Source organism: Amblyraja radiata, chromosome 1, assembly GCF_010909765.2.
Source record: "Amblyraja radiata isolate CabotCenter1 chromosome 1, sAmbRad1.1.pri, whole genome shotgun sequence".
NCBI lineage: Eukaryota > Metazoa > Chordata > Chondrichthyes > Rajiformes > Rajidae > Amblyraja > Amblyraja radiata.
The window spans coordinates 7,478,128-7,495,175 of record NC_045956.1 but is presented as its reverse complement, the minus strand read 5'-3'; the positions used below and the strand labels follow the sequence as shown (position 1 = coordinate 7,495,175).

Below are 17,048 nucleotides of genomic sequence, written 5' to 3'. Positions count from 1 at the left end.
CCAGTGGTGGAGAGGATAAATGTTTACACAGGGTTATCTACCTTTGTCCTAAATGATATTGAGCTTCTTGAGAGCTGTTGGAGCTGTACTCATCTCAGCAAGTGAAGAATATTCTATTATAATCCTGATATAGAATTGAAAAGCCTGAGAAATCAGAAGGTGAGTCACTCACTGCAGCATACCAAAAACCTGACCTACAATATTTGTATGGCTGGTCCAGTTGCCCCTATGATGAGGGATTCAATATTGGTAATGTCATTGCATATTCAAAGGGAGGTGATTAGAAATCCCTCGTTAGAGATGGTTGTGTTGTCGCACTTTAGTAGAGCAAATGTTACTCGCCATTTATCAGCACATTCCTGAATGTAGTATGTCACACTATATGCAGACATGGGCGTCTTCATTTGGTGAGGAGTAACAAATGGAATTAAACTGCAAAATCATCAGCACTTCTGCCCTTAAGGAGGATTATTGATAAAACAGGTAAAAATGGTTGTGCGTAGGACACTGCCCTGAACAACAACTGCAGTGGCTGGAACAACTGACCTGTGAACACTGCAACTGTGAATGTTTACCCCTTGATGCCGTCACTTATAGTTTCACCAGGGTATCTTGATGCCACAATTGGTTAAATGTTGCCTTGACATCAAGGACAGTCACTTTCTCCTTCTGGCTTAAATTCAATCTTTTGGTCCTTGTTTGGACCAACGCTTTGACGATGTCCAGAGTAAATAGTCCTGGCAAAATCAAAACTGGGCACCAGTAAATAAGTATCAAAACCCAAAGTGCTGGAGGAACTCAGCACGTCAGGCAACAACTGTGAAGGGAATGGACAGATGGTGTTTTAGGTCAGGACCCTTCTTCAGACTGATAGACGGGAGAAGCAAGCTTTAAAAAAAAATGAGGTGGGAGTGAGATAAAGCCTGGCAAGTGATAGCTGGAAACAGGGGGGAAATTGATTGGCAGATGGGTGGAATAAGTGACCAAGGGAGATAGGAGATGAGTTTACAAAGGAGGGGAAAGGAGCAGGATGACTGGTTGGGGGATGGTGGGAGAAATGGGTGTGTACCAGGGTGATGAGATGGCACAGGAAAGAGAGGAGGGATGAAGATAATGAGATAATTACTTGAAATTGGAGAATTCAATATTCATGGCGTGGGGTTGTAAACTACCCAAGCAAATGTTCGATGCTGTTCCTCCAGTTTGCAGGTGGTCTCACTCTAGTAATCGTAGGGGCCAAGGGCAGATATTTGGGTAAGAGTGGAAGTAGACAGAGTGGAAGAGTTCAGCGGGATAATCATCTAGTCTACAATTGGTCTTGCCTATGTAAAGGAGGTCGTATTGGGAGAATCTAATGCATTCGACAAGGTTTGAAGAGATGCATGTAAACATCCGTCTCGCCTGGAAGGGCCGTTGCGGTCCTCAGATGGAAGTGAGAGGAACTGTAAGGGCAGGTGTTACATCTCCTGCCATTGCAGAAGAGAGAGCTGGAGAGGGCACAGATTGAGTGGGATGGAATGAGTGAACCAAGTTGTGAAGGGATTGGTCTCTGGAAAAAGGAAGAGGTAGGATAATGTGACAGGATCATGTTGAATGAGGTGGAAATGTAGTAATTGGTGAGTTTGTACCACATATTACTATCAACCATACGTTCCATTGCTTTTCTAATATTTGAGAGAAGACAATCCATGCAGTAATAAGCCAGATTTGACCTCTCGCTTTCATTGAATAGGAGTTACCTGGACAATGTGCCATGTTATTTGATGGATCCTCATGTTGTAATGGAACAAGAATATCTTGACAAAAAGCAGACTCTCAGACCTGCATGTTTTCAGTACTGCAGCTGGAATATTGTCTAATCCCATAACATTTGCTATATCCAGTGCTTGCTGATGTTCTTTTATATAAGGAATCAAATTGGTTGGAGACTGACTGTGATGGTGGGGATCTCCAGAGGAGTCCAAGATGGATCAGTCATTCAACACTGTGGGTGAACGTGGTTGCCCCACCTCTCCCTCTCCCTCCCCCCCCCCCCCCCCCCCCCGTTATTAAAAAGCTTGAGCATCACTTTCTCTCGGCTCCTCGGTCGCCTTCTCTCTCTCCTCCCCGGGCTCTCTCCTCCCCCGGGCTTTCTCCCCCCCCCCCCCCCCCCCCCCGTCTCTGGTCGGGTCCATCTCGGGTCGGAAACATCTTGGGCCGGGTCCCTCTCCCCCTCCTCTTCCTCTCCCCCTCCTCTCCCCCATCTCTTCCTCTCCCCCATCTCTTCCTCTCCCCTCCTCTTCCTCTCCCCCTCCTCTTCCTCTCCCCCTCCTCTCCCCCATCTCTTCCTCTCCCCCATCTCTTCCTCTCCCCTCCTCTTCCTCTCCCCCTCCTCTTCCTCTTCCTCTTCCCCTCCCCCTCCTCCATCCCCTCCTCCCTTTCCTCCCCTCCTCTCCTCTCCCCCCACCTCCGTCTCTGGTCGGGTCCATCTCGGGCCGGGTCCCTCTCCCCCTCCTCTTCCTCTCCCCCTCCTCTTCCTCTCCCCCATCTCTTCCTCTCCCCCATCTCTTCCTCTCCCCTCCTCTTCCTCTCCCCTCCTCTTCCTCTCCCCCTCCTCTTCCTCTCCCCCTCCTCTTCCTCTTCCCCTCCTCCTCCATCCCCTCCTCCCTTTCCTCCCCTCCTCTCCTCTCCCCCCACCTCCGTCTCTGGTCGGGTCCATCTCGGGCCGGGTCCCTCTCCCCCTCCTCTTCCTCTCCCCCTCCTCTTCCTCTCCCCCATCTCTTCCTCTCCCCTCCTCTTCCTCTCCCCCTCCTCTTCCTCTCCCCCTCCTCTTCCTCTCCCCCTCCTCTTCCTCTCCCCCTCCTCTTCCTCTTCCCCTCCCCCTCCTCCTCCATCCCCTCCTCCCTTTCCTCCCCTCCTCTCCTCTCCTCTCCCCCCACCTCTCTTCTCCCTCCTGCCCCTCTCTCTTCCCCCCCCCCCTCTCTCTCCCGCCCCTCCCCCCCCCGCTCTCTCTCCCCCCCACCCCCCCCCCCTCTCTCGGGAAATAATGAATCAAATTTTCAGATGAGATTTTTGAAATCATGAGGTAAATGTCTACCGGAATATGTAAAAATGTCACCGTTACCGCGTCGGGTTTTTGAGGAGATGTGAATTACATATGAAAAGAAAGACAGACAGACAGACACGCACGCACACACGCATGCGCACACACACACATGCGCACACACACAAACTTTAATAAGTTATATGATTATGTGGAAAGAATAATTGCCATTTTGTGCACACATATTGTTTAAAACCAGAGTAGCAATTAGTTTTTTTAGCTAGAACAGGAATAATGATGAGATGGAAATTACTTTTCTTTAAATATAGAGCTCAACCTGCTTCGAAATGTTAATGCTAACACCGTAGACCATAAGGCAACTATTAAAAGTTCCAGTCTGCTAAGTGGCTTTCGTGGAACTGCAAACTATAACCACGAGACGGAAACAATTTTTGCCTTGCCAAGGATGCAACTGGACTTCAAATCAATACATATGCAAGAACCTCAAGAACCTTCACTCCAAGGTAAACATTTGATTTACTGTAAAAATATTTGTAGCTTAAGCCCTTTTGGCACAGATTCAGATGCACCTCTTCCAACCTCGTCTCTTGCATTTGCTGTTCCCGATGTGGCCTTCCCTACATTGGTGAAACCAACCCCAAACTAGGCCACTAGTTTACTGAACACCTACGTTCTGTCCGCAATAGATATCTGGAGTTCCTGGTTGCAAGCAATTTTAATTCCCCTTTCTGACCTGTTGGAGAGATTGGGTGATCAGGTGGGAGCTGATGGTGATGGCCTAATGGAGTAGGTGGAGAAGGGAAAGAAAATGGGTGATAGCAGTTGGAAGGTAGTGGGAAAGAAGGGTGTGAGTGAGAGGGCCTGGGTAGATCAGGATAGAGAAAGGAACAGGAGGAGAGGGTGACCTCAAACTGGAGAATTAAATGTTTAGAATATAGAAACTAAGAACTGCAGATGCTGACTTGTGGCAAAGATGACACCAAGTGCTGGAGAATGTTTATGCTGTTGAGTTGTAGACCAGCCAGCTAGATAATGAGGTGCTTTCTTCTAGTTAGCTTTTGGCCTCACCTCTAAATAGCGTCGTTGGGAAAAGGGGAAGTACAACGGGATCTGGGGCTCCTTGTACATCAGTCTCTGAAAGTAAGCATGCAGGTACAGCAGGCAGTGAAGAAAGCGAATGGCATGTTGGCCTTTATAACAAGAGGAATCGAATATAGGAGCAAAGAGGTCCTTCTGCAGTTGTACAGAGCCCTAGTGAGACCACACCTGGAGTATTGTGTGCAGTTTTGGTCCCCTAATTTGAGGACGGACATTCTTGCTATCGAGGGAGTGCAGTGTAGGTTTACAAGGTTAATTCCCAGGATGGCGGGACTGTCATATGCTGAGAGAATGGAGCAGCTGGGCTTGTACACTTTGGAGTTTAGAAGGATGAGAGGGCATCTCATTGAAACATATAAGATTGGTAAGGGTTTGAACACGCTTGAGGCAGGAAACATGTTCCCAATGTTGGGGGAGTCCAGAACCAGGGGCCACAGTTTAAGAATAAGGAGTAAGCCATTTAGAACGGAGAGGAGGAAACACTTTTTCTCACAGAGAGTGGTGAGTCTGTGGAATTCTCTGCCTCAGAGGGCGGTGGAGGCAGGTTCTCTGGATGCCTTCAAGAGAGAGCTAGATAGGGCTCTTTAAAAATAGCGGAGTCAGGGGATTTGGGGAGAAGGCAGGAATGGGGTACTGATTGGGGATGATCAGCCATGATCACATTGAATGGCGGTGCTGGCTCGAAGGGTCGAATGGCCTACTCCTGCACCTATTGTCACCCTGGCAGAGGAGGAGGCCGAGAGCATAAGGTTGGTGTGGCAATGGGTAGAGTAATTAAATGGCTTGATGTCGGGAGCTGTAGGATGCCATTGAGGACAGAGTGCAGGTGCTCAGCAAAGTAATTCAATGAAGTAACAAAAATAAAAAAAGGAAACTTTAAATGACAAGATACCTATTTCAACAAATTTCCAAGACGCCGGGTCCCACCATTGTTCTCGGCAACCCTCCGCTGAGTCCCCCCATTGCTCTCGCCAGACCACCTCGCTCTTGGTGGCGCGGTTACGTTGACGATGGTGGCTCGGGGCTGATTCGGTGTCCGCGATATGTCCTCCGTTGTTGGTCCACGGTAGACGAATACTCCCTCCGACGTTGGTCTGCGGCGGGCGAATTGGGTGTCCCGGTCTCCCGCTCGCCAGGAGCGTCCTGGTCCCTTGCTCCCCGACCCTGCACTTTCTGTTTTTATGTTAAAATGGATAGTTCTCGATTCATCTTTTAAGCTATAATATAAAGAATTTAAGTTAAAAAAATCTGTACATAATGCTTTAAGAAAATTGTGACATACTTATCCTTTCTATTAGATGCCAACAGTAAACCTAAAGTAGAATGCAGTGTTGTGACAGAATTCACTGATCACATTTGCGTCACCATGGATGCTGAGCTGATTATGTTCTTGCATGATCTCGTATCTGCTTATCTCAAAGAAAAAGAGAAAGGTAAATTATATTTTAGATAATGTAAAGACTGATAATTACCAATCAGCATTGGATTTTTTCACTCCACATTGATACTTTCTCCTAAATAGCCACAGTTTCTTAACTACTCCCAGTTCATATATTTAGACTTTAGAGATGCAGCATTGGAAATAGTCCATTCTGCCCACCGACCAGCGATCTAACACTATCCTACACACTAGGGACAATTTACAATTTTACAGAAGCCAATTGACCTACAAACCTGTTTGTCTTTGGAATGTGGGAGGAAACCAGAACACCCAGATAAAAACCAAGCATTCACAAGGGGAATGCACAAATTCCATACAGCACCAGTAGTCAGGATCAAACCCGGGTCTCTGGTGCTGTAAAGATGCAACTCTACCGCTGTGGCCCCATTACATTAGTTTAGTTATGAGATGAGAGGGGAATCTAATCTCTGACCTGGCACCAACTATTTTCATTGATCCCTTTGGAGTTTAATCCTAATCATCCAATTGTTTTCAATTGTTTCATCAATGATTTTCTACCACCAAAAGGTCATAAATAGGACATCTGTTAGTGATTTCATACATCTCAATCTCTCAGATCATGAATTAGCAAGTATCTGCATATAATAGGATTTGATCTATTAAATTCAGGAATCAGTTGATAAATTGGGAGTAACGTTCACGCCAGCCAATAACCATCTCCAACAAGAGTCTTAACCACCTCCTTGATATTCAACAGCATTAGTATCAGTAAATTATCAAATATCAATATATTATGGAATTTCATCAATGACCAAAGACTAAATGGCATGTGCCATGTTAAATGCAAGGTTGCAAGCATATTGAAGACAAGGTATTTTGCCTGGCACACATTCTATCATCCTTAAGTACATTCAAGCACTACCTGCGCCCAAGATCAATTCTACCAAGGAGCACAAGGCAAATAATCGCATGCGAATACCACCATTTCGGGAACAGCGTCACCATTAAGTTTCTTATAAACTACAGCAATCTGTATTGGAAGTATTGCCATTCTGTCATTATAATTGACCCAAAATTCAATATCCCTACCTGGTATAATTGTGGAACAGATGCTGAAATCTTGATGCAGCTGCTGGAGGAACTCAGTGAGCCAGTCGCATCTGTGAAGGAAGATGGGCTCTAACTTTTGGATAGAGACCCTCCTTTAGACAAATTGTGGGAATTCCTTGATCACAAATATCATAGATTTTCATGATGCAAAACTCTCTCAAGAACAATCAGAAATTTGTTTTAGTTGCTTCTTTACTTCATCCGTGTTACGCACAAGAACACAGTAACAGAATTGAGCCATTAAGATTCTCAGTTCTATCTTGCCATTCAAAAAGATCATGGCTAAACAGCGACCCAATTCCAATCTACTTTTCAATAAATTCCCATGTTCTATTGAGCCTCTTGTTGTTTCCTTCATTTGATTCCTTGGTTTATTCAGTGAACACCTTTAAACTTGAATTATTGTTCATTCCATAATTTGCCTTAACCTTTCTGTAAATCGTTATTTGTATTTTTATTTACTGATGTCCGTTCCAAATATGTGATGTTGTGGCCCTAGATTTAAATTAAAAGCCTAACTTAGAGACAGGGCTGGTGTCAACTGAACCAATTGATGATTGGATAATTTAAAACAAACAATGAGCATTTCTGTACCTTTCTGATACTACATATGTTTTGTATAATGTGTCGCATTTTTATATAACTATTTTGGTTATGAAAATTCTAGATATTACTAGGAACCATGGTTCCTATGAAACTGTAATGTTCATGTGGTTCTTATAATATATCATAGCATTTCACCATTTCTTTTGAGTACTAAAATTCCTCTTTAGACTTTTTGCAAAGTTTTTGTCACCTTAAATTAATATACTTTCCTATGTTTCACATTTATTAAATCTATAGTTTTACATGCAATCCAGTTGTCATTATTCACGTATGTGTAGGTAATAGAGCGAGTTGAATTAATGTAAATTTTGCTTTTAATATCTATTATTTTGTTGCTAGCAATATTTCCTCCTCGAGTCCTTGCCATGCGATCTGGCCAAAAAAGCCCCATCATTTCTCATGATGACCGTTCCACAAATAAAAACAAAGAGGAAGTGATCTACACAACTGTGGATTGGAGAGAGTTTGTTTGTAATACTTGGCATCTGGAACCCACACTGAGGTTAGTATTTAATGTACTTTAATTCTAAAATGGAGATTCCATCTCTTCGAAACCTATGCACAAAATAAATAAAGTTTATTCATTATTTTTGACTTTCAATTTATGATCTAATTTGTGGTTATTAACCAAACTTCAGAATTCTTTACTGATCCAGCAAGGGGCTCACAGAATGAAATCCACTCTGACACACTCACTATGTGGACACGGTTTTATCCTTGATCTATCCTTGATTAATTTGAAGACAGGTGACTAATATTGCTGCAATTGTCCTCCACTCTTCCGGATAACAAAAGGAGCGTGAATGGAACAGGACCAACAACGGGGAACCACCCAAGATTTCAGATTATAATTGCCTCAGATTCAGATTCAAACTTTATTGTCATTGTGCAGTGTACAGTACAGACAACGAAATGCAGTTAGCATCTCCCTAGAAGAGCGACATAGAATATGAGCAATAAATAAATATATTTATGTGCATACAGTCATAGTAGTGCAATTATTTTTTTTCCTAGTGGAAGGAGTGTCCGGGGGGGGGGGGGGTGGGGGGGGGGGGGGTGGTGGTTGGCAATCACCGAGGTACAGTTTTGAGTAATGTAACAGCCGCAGGGAAGAAGCTGTTCCTGGACCTGCTGGTCCGGCAACGGAGAGACCTGTAGCGCCTCCCGGATGGTAGGAGGGTAAACAGTCTATGGTTGGGGTGAGAGCAGTCCTTGACGATGCTGAGCGCCCTGCGCAGACATCGCTTGGTTTGGACAGACTCAATGGGGGGGAGTGAGGAACCGGTGATGAGTTGGGCAATTTTCACCACCCTCTGCAGTGCTTTCCGGTCGGAGACAGAGCAGTTGCCATGTGATACAGTTGGTAAGGATGCTCTCGATGGTGCAGCATTAGAAGTTCACCAGAATCTGAGGAGACAGGTGGACCTTCTTTAGTCTCCTCAGGAAGAAGAGAGGCTGGTGAGCCTTCTTGACAGAGTTGAGGTATTGTGGGTCCAAGAGAGGTCATCGGAGATATTGACCCCCAGAAACCTGAAACTGGAAACACGTTCCACCTCCGTCCCGTTGATGTGGATGGGGGTGTGCGTGCCGCCCCTAGACTTTCTGAAGTCTACAATGAGCTCCTTGGTCTTCTTGGAGTTAAGGGCCAGGTTGTTGTCAGCGCACCATGCTGCTAGGAGCTGGACCTCCTCCCTATAGGCCGACTCATCGTTGTTGCTGATGAAGCCAATTACCGTAGTATCATCTGCATACTTGATGATGGTGTTAGTACCATGTACAGGTGTGCAGTCGTAGGTGAAGAGGGAGTAGAGGAGGGGGCTCTGCACACAGGGCTGTGGAACGCCGGTGTTCAGGGTGAGGGTTGAAGAGGTGTGCTTGTCTAACCTAACAGACTGAGGTCTGTTGGTTAGAAAGTCCAATATCCAGTTGCAGAGGGAAGGGTCGATACCCACGTCACCGAGTTTGGTGATCAGTTTAGAGGGTATAATGGTGTTGAATGCTGAGCTGTAATAGATGAACAGCATTCTTACGTAAATGTCTCTGTTGTCGAGGTGGGAGAGGGCGGAGTGAAGTGCCGTTGAGATGGCATCCTCCGTACTCCTGTTCTTGCGGTAGGCGAACTGATAGGGATCCAATGTGGAGGGTAGGCAGCCTTTGAGGTGTGCCAGGACCAGCCTCTCGAAGCACTTGGTGATGATGGGAGTAAGTGCAATTTCTGTTGCACGCAGGGCTCGAAATTAACGGTTGCCTGGTTTCCAATAGCTACCTAAATTCCCGCCGGGCAACCTAAAAGCCATGTCATTTTGCCCGGCTTGGCCCCCTCTCTATCTCTCTTTCTGTCACTCTCCGTCTCCGCCTGCCATCCGTGTCCGGGCCGTTGAGTCTCTGCTCTCCGGCCGCTCCTCATCCGCAGGCACGGCCGTCCGCTTTGCACATGCGCACTGCCACGGCCAGCACATCCTCGGCTGCCCTGCACATGCGCACTGCCACGACCAGCACATCCTCCCCCTGCACATGCGCACTGCCACGACCAGCACATCCTCCCCCTGCACATGCGCACTGCCACGGCCAGCACATCCTCCCCCTGCACATGCGCACTGCCACGGCCAGCACATCCTCCCCCTGCACATGCGCACTGCCACGGCCACTGGTCGGCACCGGGCACTTTCTCCCTCCCTTTGCATTGTGGGAGATCTGGCCGCCATTACTGTCCGGTCGCCGCCTCGCCGTAACTGCTGAAACCCAACGCAGAATCACTCCCTGGAGCTGGAGTAACTCTTGTTTCTTGGTTTCCTGGTCCTCCAAAAATATGGAATTTAAACTGGAGGTGGTGCAGGGAGGACTTAAGCAAAAAAGGGTTCTTGGGGAAAAAAGAGCTCTCTGTAAAATTGCCCCTAATGTGTGGGGAGTGGGTGAGGAAAGTGGGATACAGAACTTGTGTGAATGGGTAGTAGACAACAAAGCTGGAAAAAATTACAGTAGACTGTGGGAGAGCTGGGAATGGGAGGGGAAGGAGGGAGAAAGCAAGGACTACCTGAAATTGGAGAAGCCAATGTTCATACACTGGGATGTAAACTACCCAAGCGAAATATGACGTGCTGTTCCTCCAATTTGCGGTGGGCCTTACTCTGGCCATGGAGGAGGCCCAGGACAGAAAAGTCGGACTTCGTTTGGGAGGGGGAGTTGAAGTGTTGAGCCACCGGGAGATCAGGTTGGTTATTGCGAACTGAGTGGAGGTGTTATACGAAGCGATCGCCAAGCCTGCGCTTGGTCTCACCGAGGTTGATCATACGCTGAATAATTCAACCACATTTTTGTTTGGAAGTGGAAAGAAATAATAGAAATTGCATTCAGTGCAACGTGTAAAAAGAGTTGAGATACTGTATTGTAATTTTGCTGCATGTCATTGTGGTATATATCATGTCTTGATTGGTGAATATGTTTCGTTTGTGACTTTATTTGAAGCAGAAATAATATGTGAATGCTTCATTGAGCATAATTCCGACTAGTAACTACGCACTTCGTCCGAGCACATTATCGTACGCGTCATGAAAGCCGTCTTAAATGACCACCTAAACTGTCATTTGGCAACATAAAAAGCTTTCTAGGTTTCCCGGCTGGCATCAGAGAAAAAAAGTTAAGTGAGAACCCTGAGTCCCCGACACCCAACATCACTTCTCAGTATAAAAATGGTTACTGATGCTTCATGTTGGTGACAATATAGAGTGTAACACATGCGAGTGTAACAAAGAGGATGCCAGTACTCACAACTTTCCCCAAATGACAACCAGCATTTACGGGGGGGAAAACTGTGTAAGAGATGGTTTTCAAAAATATACGTACACTTTCTATAAATAATGAAATCCTAAACTCGGTAACTACATTTTTTCTGAACAAAAGAAAGACTTTTGTTATGTGTTCCTTCAGAACTTTAACTATATTGTTAAAAAAAATGTGATTTTCCACTGAGCAAAAATCTCACAGAAATACTGCTTTTGCTATAAAACACAGTTTGCTTGCTGCAACCACTAAAACTTGTCAAATATTTCTGAAGATCAAACTTTCCTTTGCTTAAGTAACAATATTTCACATTGGAAGAGCTTCAGCACCTTTTCATATGCAATAACCTTGTGCAAGATATTGGAATATAGCTAAGGCAATATTTGTTGATGGTTTAATAAAAGTGACACATTGGTTGTTTTTTTTTTAAACAGATTAATTTCCTGGACTGGAAGGAAGATTGACCCTGTGGGTGTAGATTATATTCTTCAAAAACTGGGATTCCATCATGCCAGAATTACTATCCCAAAATGGGTGCAGCGAGGTGTCATGGATCCATTGGATAAGGTTCTATCAGTTCTTATTAAAAAACTTGGAGTAGCACTCCAGGATGAAAAAGAAAAGAAAGGAAAAGACAAGGAGGAACATCCAAAATGAACTTCATCACAAGAGAACAACCGTTCATTCTTGTTGCTGTAAATTTCATTTGTGAATTTAATGGTGTGTAATTGATTTGAATAGCGCTTCATCAGAATTCAGTTTTATTGAACTTTATTAGCAAAAATCAACTGGAAAATACTTCATTTGGTAACTTAATAACTGGTATAACTTGTTATGAATGTATTACTGTAACAGTTTGCTGTGGTGGCACTCTGAACTAGTTCAGTATTGCACAATTACCATGTATATATGGAAAAAATGGTAGAGTGAACAGTGTCAAAATGCTGCACAGCTTTGTTTTTGTGATTATGTCCAATGCATTTATTGTCTTTGTTTTAATTACCAAAATGAACTTTAATACAATTTTGCTACATTTTATTGTTCATAATTAAATTTCCATTGTTATGTACATGTTTGTTTTGTTATATGCATTGCACTGGAGAGAAATGTGTTGTGGTTAATATTTTTGATCACTTTATTGCTACTGCAAAACAAAATGGTTAAAAGTTCATCTGTGAATGTTACAAATTTAAAACTCAAATTAATGGGACTGTTCTTTAAAAATGTAAACACTCCCTAATCTGCAAAATGCTGTACATTGAATTTAGATTATATTTATTTTATTCAACTGTATTGGCAACAAGGGTTTTTTTCCCCCAAGAGACTAAATTGACAGCCCTTCCTCTACCTTATTCTTGTAAATGAGCAGAGATGTTTTTTCAATCTCTTAACATTTGTCGTTCATCCAATACCTAAATCAATGGTCTAGAGTTTTATTTAATTGCTGTTTGTGAAATCTACTTGTTTGCACATTGGCAGGTACATTTCTGATACTTACACTGTGACCACAGATTAAATAATTTCTTTGACCATAAAGTACTTTGACAGATGCCAAGTTTGCTTGCTTGCTTTTATTGATTTACAATTTAATTTAACATCTTTAACCCTCAAATCTATCCAGGAACTTAACGAAAATGATTACAAATAGGAGGTATTGTAGGATTTACTAAGGAAATTTCAGATTTGTTTCCTACATCTATAACGGCTAATTATTTTGGAAGTACATTTGGAAATGAAGATATGGCAATTGGACATGAGGGTATGAAATAATTCACTGAGTACATTTGGACTGGTTTCCTAAAGTAAGAACATAATCACAAAGTTGGAAGTACATTTAGAAATGATAAATTGGCAAAGGGGAGACATGGGAAAAGAACATGAGGGATGGATGCTGGAGCATGAGGTCTTGGGGAAAGCTAATTAATCAACTCCAGTATCCCAGACAGCCTAGATTCACTGCAATTCCCCCACCACCAAAAACGGTTAATGACAGACAACATCTCCCTGACCCCATGTTCATCCCTGGAATATCTAGATACTGAGGGTGCTTCTCAAAATCCTATTTATTGACCATAGCTTCAACACCATAATTGCATTTATGTAAACAATTCTGTCATTTCCACAACACCACATGATCACTCAAGTTTACATTGGAAACAAGGTGGCAATGGCATCAGTGCCCTGAAACCGCTGAGTTGGTATTCTCAGTGACAAACTAAAAGTGCTGGTGTAACTCAGTACTTGCACAAAGTCTCACTTAGGCAAGTGTTCAGTGAATAGAGCCCGAGGAGTGTCAACTCTCATAACTGTGCGGCCTAATAATTCTGCTCTAACCCCATCTCCAAGTTTGCAATTGACAACACCGAAGTAGTTAGTGTGTTCAAGAAGGAACTGCAGATGCTGGAAGATCGAGGGAACACAAAATTGCTGGAGAAACTCAGCGGGTGCAGCAGCATCTATGGAGCGAAGGAAATAGGCGACGTTTCGGGTCGAAACCCTTCTTCAGACTGGGGTCTGCTTTAGTGTGTTGGATCTCGATTGATGAGATGGAATACGGGATTGAAATGGGGAGTTTAGTAGCGTAGTATCAACCAAAGATACTAGAGGAGTATCCTCTAGTATCTTTGGTACCAACAGACCAACCTCCCCCTCAATGTCAGCAAAATGAAGAAGCTGGTCATTGACTTCAGGAAGTGGTGTGGAGTACACACCCCAATCCACAGTAATGGTGCTGAAGTGTAGATGGTCGAAAGCTTCAAGTTGTTGTAAACACCAACAATTTAACCTAATCCAATCACATTAATGATAGGGCCACTAAACCAGACTAACATCGCTATTTCCTCAGAAATCAAATGAAATCAAATTTTTTTTTAATGATTACATTCTATGAGGATTTACTGTCCCGTGTGGTAACTGCTCTGCCCAAGTCAGGCCACACGTAACTGCAGAGTTGTAGTCGCACCCCAATCATGCAAACCGCTTACTTCTCCCCACCACTCCATCCATCCTCTCAATGCCGAGTGAAAGCAGTTGTTAATTTACAATTGGTACTTTATCACCGTTTAATTTATAACAGAATATGTTTTAGAAATACTCAGCAGACGATAACAACAAGTTGTGAAGCGTGGTGGAGCTGTCGTCGACACACACGGTGGCGCCTCTCAGCGCTCGCGGGTGGACGGCCAACCGCCACTCCCCGCCCACCGCGCGTCACCGCGCACGCGCTTGTCCCGGTGCACGCGCGCCAGGTTTGTTTAGATTTCAATTCAACGGCAGTTCGCAACGGCGAGCGCGAGAGCGATTAGTGACTTTATATAGTTGGTTACAAATATATATATTGCACCGCGTGTGACACAAACGCCCCGAGCAAACATCTTGCGAGGTGAGGACAAACTTTTTCCACCCAGGAAGTTTTCAAGTGAAAGTTAAATTTAGCTCTTGGAATCAAGGGATAATGATGGGGTGGGGGGAAAGCAGGAATGGGGTGACTGAGTTTGGGTCATATTGAATTGAATGGCGGTGCTGGCTCGAAGGGCAGAATGGCCAACACCTGCACCTATTTTCTATGTTTACTTCTGAAGTACGATGCTGAGCAATTTTGTCCTTGTGACCTTTGCAATGTGCTGTTTTACGGAGGTATATGGAGTTATTGCAGTCTGTGTGCAATCAGCATCTTTCGGTGGGAGAGGGACGGAGGTGGTTTGGTAACTTGCAAACATGCTTTTCACTTGAAGGCAGCTGCTTGGGCATTCTGGAGGATCATGAATATTAGCGGACTGCCGCTTTTAAAATGTAAATGTTATCCCCATGCACGCATTATAGTTGTTGTACAGTTATTTTCCGATATTTTTTAATGAAGACAATTTGGTGCGTTGCCCAGCCATGCCACGCACAATTTACCTTATTGTACAGATACTTTATCACACTTTGTGGAATGCGAAATCGCAATAATGTTAGAGCACGTGAAATGTACTCATGCCAAATGGAAATATGTTTGTATTTCCATGCTTGCTTTCTGATCCCCGGAGATTTATGTGTTGCTACATTTCATTTTATTTATTTATTTATTAGTTATTTATTTCGGACAGAATGAAAAGCAAATGTGAAACAGCATACAAAAAACAAAACACAAATATTTATAAAGTGTCATAAACAATATCTATAAATAAATGAAATCATATGTGTCCGAAAAGGAGCAGGAAGAAACCACTGCTTGTAATTATCTCATACAAATTTAGCAGCTATATGTACACCAGCCACTATATGTACACCAAATTATTTACATTTGAACACTACTCAAATATTTACAAAGCCATACAAAAAAGAAAAAAAGAAAAAACCCGCAAATACTATACAGTATCTTAGTCATATATACGTTTGTAAATGGCATTTGTTAGCGCAACGAGTGTTTTCTGAAAGTTCGTTTATGCACGAATATTGTATATCCCTTTTAAACGTGTATTTGCGGTTTTCTTAAGAAATAATCTTTAAAATTCAAAGAATGATCTTCACATTGGTTTTAATCAGCCTCCCCAATTTCAACGCATGTTATCTTTGAGCACAAATTGAATACATTGTCACGTGATTTTCGGAATTATATTACTTTTATCAGCTGCTATGTATTATTTTCAGGACCTGTAGTTAATTCAAATTGCCACATGTTCATGACACTTTTATAGTCAATATATTTTAACTTTAAACTTTCAGTTTAACATACGTATGTATGTGTAAAGGTTCTCAAAAATAATACATTCTTTTATTCTTGTGGCTATTTCTAAGACCATTAAACAAAGTATGAAAGTTTAATTAAACCCTGTGAGGTGTGGTGGTTGAAGTTAAGTAGGCAGGAATATTTTAGCAAGACAATAGTACTCCCAGATTATGTGGGAAGTTATTGAAAGGGCCACCATCTCAAAACTTAATATCTGAAGAAGGGTTTCGGCCCGAAACGTTGCCTATTTCCTTCGCTCCATAGATGCTGCTGCACCCGCTGAGTTTCTCCAGCACTTTTGTCTACCTTCGATTTTCCAGCATCTGCAGTTCCTTCTTAAACAAATTAAATATTTGAATATTGTATTTGTAGCTAGCAGAATAATTGGATGTAAATTCACTAATTCAGCAGAGGGAGAATATTAATTTCAATTCATCCATCACAGTTATAAATTGGAAGCGTAGCACTCAGATATTTCAGAGTTGTGGATGTTTTGGGTCCATTGATATGGCATCGTCCTTAAGCTTAACCGATTTGCATTTGGTTTCTACATTAAAATAATTAACATAAATTTAGCAGGTGCAGTCTCAGTAACATAAATGTGTATATATGTCCTTGGATGCCATGAAACATGTCATGAGTCTCTTTCAACCAATTTATTGCACATGGTATCCAAGGAGAGTTGGCTGAATGGATAGAAAATTTGGCTTCATGGAAGGAAGCAGAGGGTGATGGTGGAAGGTTGCTTCTCGGACTGGAGGCTGTCATGGTTACCGATACTCAAAATTAAGTCGGGCTACGTGGAGAATTCTTCAAGAAGTTCAAACCTTTATTTGCACTTTTTTTTTAAACTTAAAAATAGACTTTATTCGGGTAATAAATATATACAATACATGAACCGTGCAAAAAATGCATCCGACATTTTCGGAGGCTATACAAATTGTTCAATACAGTCTACATGTATTGCTCACATTTCACAATTTTTTTTTTTTTTTTTTTGAAAATATTTTTTATTGGAGATAGGTACATAACCAAAATACATCATTACATGTCAATTATTATTACATTGTCTCCAATACTTTTTACCTTTTTTTTTTTAAACTAGATAGAACTAAAGAGATAGATGAAGTAAAGAAAGAAAAGAAAGAGAAGAAAAACAAAAAACAAAAACAACAAACAAAAAAAAAAAAAAAAAAAAAAAAGGTAGTTAAAGAAGAATGGAAAAATTTGTTAAAATAAAAAAGACTTCATTCGAGATATATTCGTACATTTCAGAGTATAATATTTCATCCATTCTT

At 42.7% G+C, this 17,048-nt stretch overlaps 2 protein-coding genes across 4 annotated transcripts in view; both read left to right on the top strand.

Annotated features, from left to right (window-relative positions):
* The window catches only part of kiaa1109 (KIAA1109 ortholog), a 311,921-nt gene extending 299,332 nt beyond the window's left edge, over nucleotides 1-12,589 (top strand). For all 3 annotated transcript variants that reach the window (XM_033016927.1, XM_033016881.1, XM_033016832.1), the window contains 4 exons: nucleotides 3,352-3,546; nucleotides 5,440-5,574; nucleotides 7,599-7,761; nucleotides 11,474-12,589. In XM_033016927.1, the coding sequence (XP_032872818.1) occupies nucleotides 3,352-3,546; nucleotides 5,440-5,574; nucleotides 7,599-7,761; nucleotides 11,474-11,696 (716 nt within the window). In that variant the 3' untranslated portion in view covers nucleotides 11,697-12,589. The remainder of the gene's footprint in view (nucleotides 1-3,351; nucleotides 3,547-5,439; nucleotides 5,575-7,598; nucleotides 7,762-11,473) is intronic.
* Nucleotides 12,590-14,275: 1,686 nt separating this feature from the next.
* Nucleotides 14,276-17,048, top strand: part of adad1 (adenosine deaminase domain containing 1) — a 63,694-nt gene continuing 60,921 nt past the window's right edge. The window contains exon 1 of the mRNA XM_033016756.1: nucleotides 14,276-14,421. The gene's annotated coding sequence lies outside the window, so the exon portion shown is untranslated. The remainder of the gene's footprint in view (nucleotides 14,422-17,048) is intronic.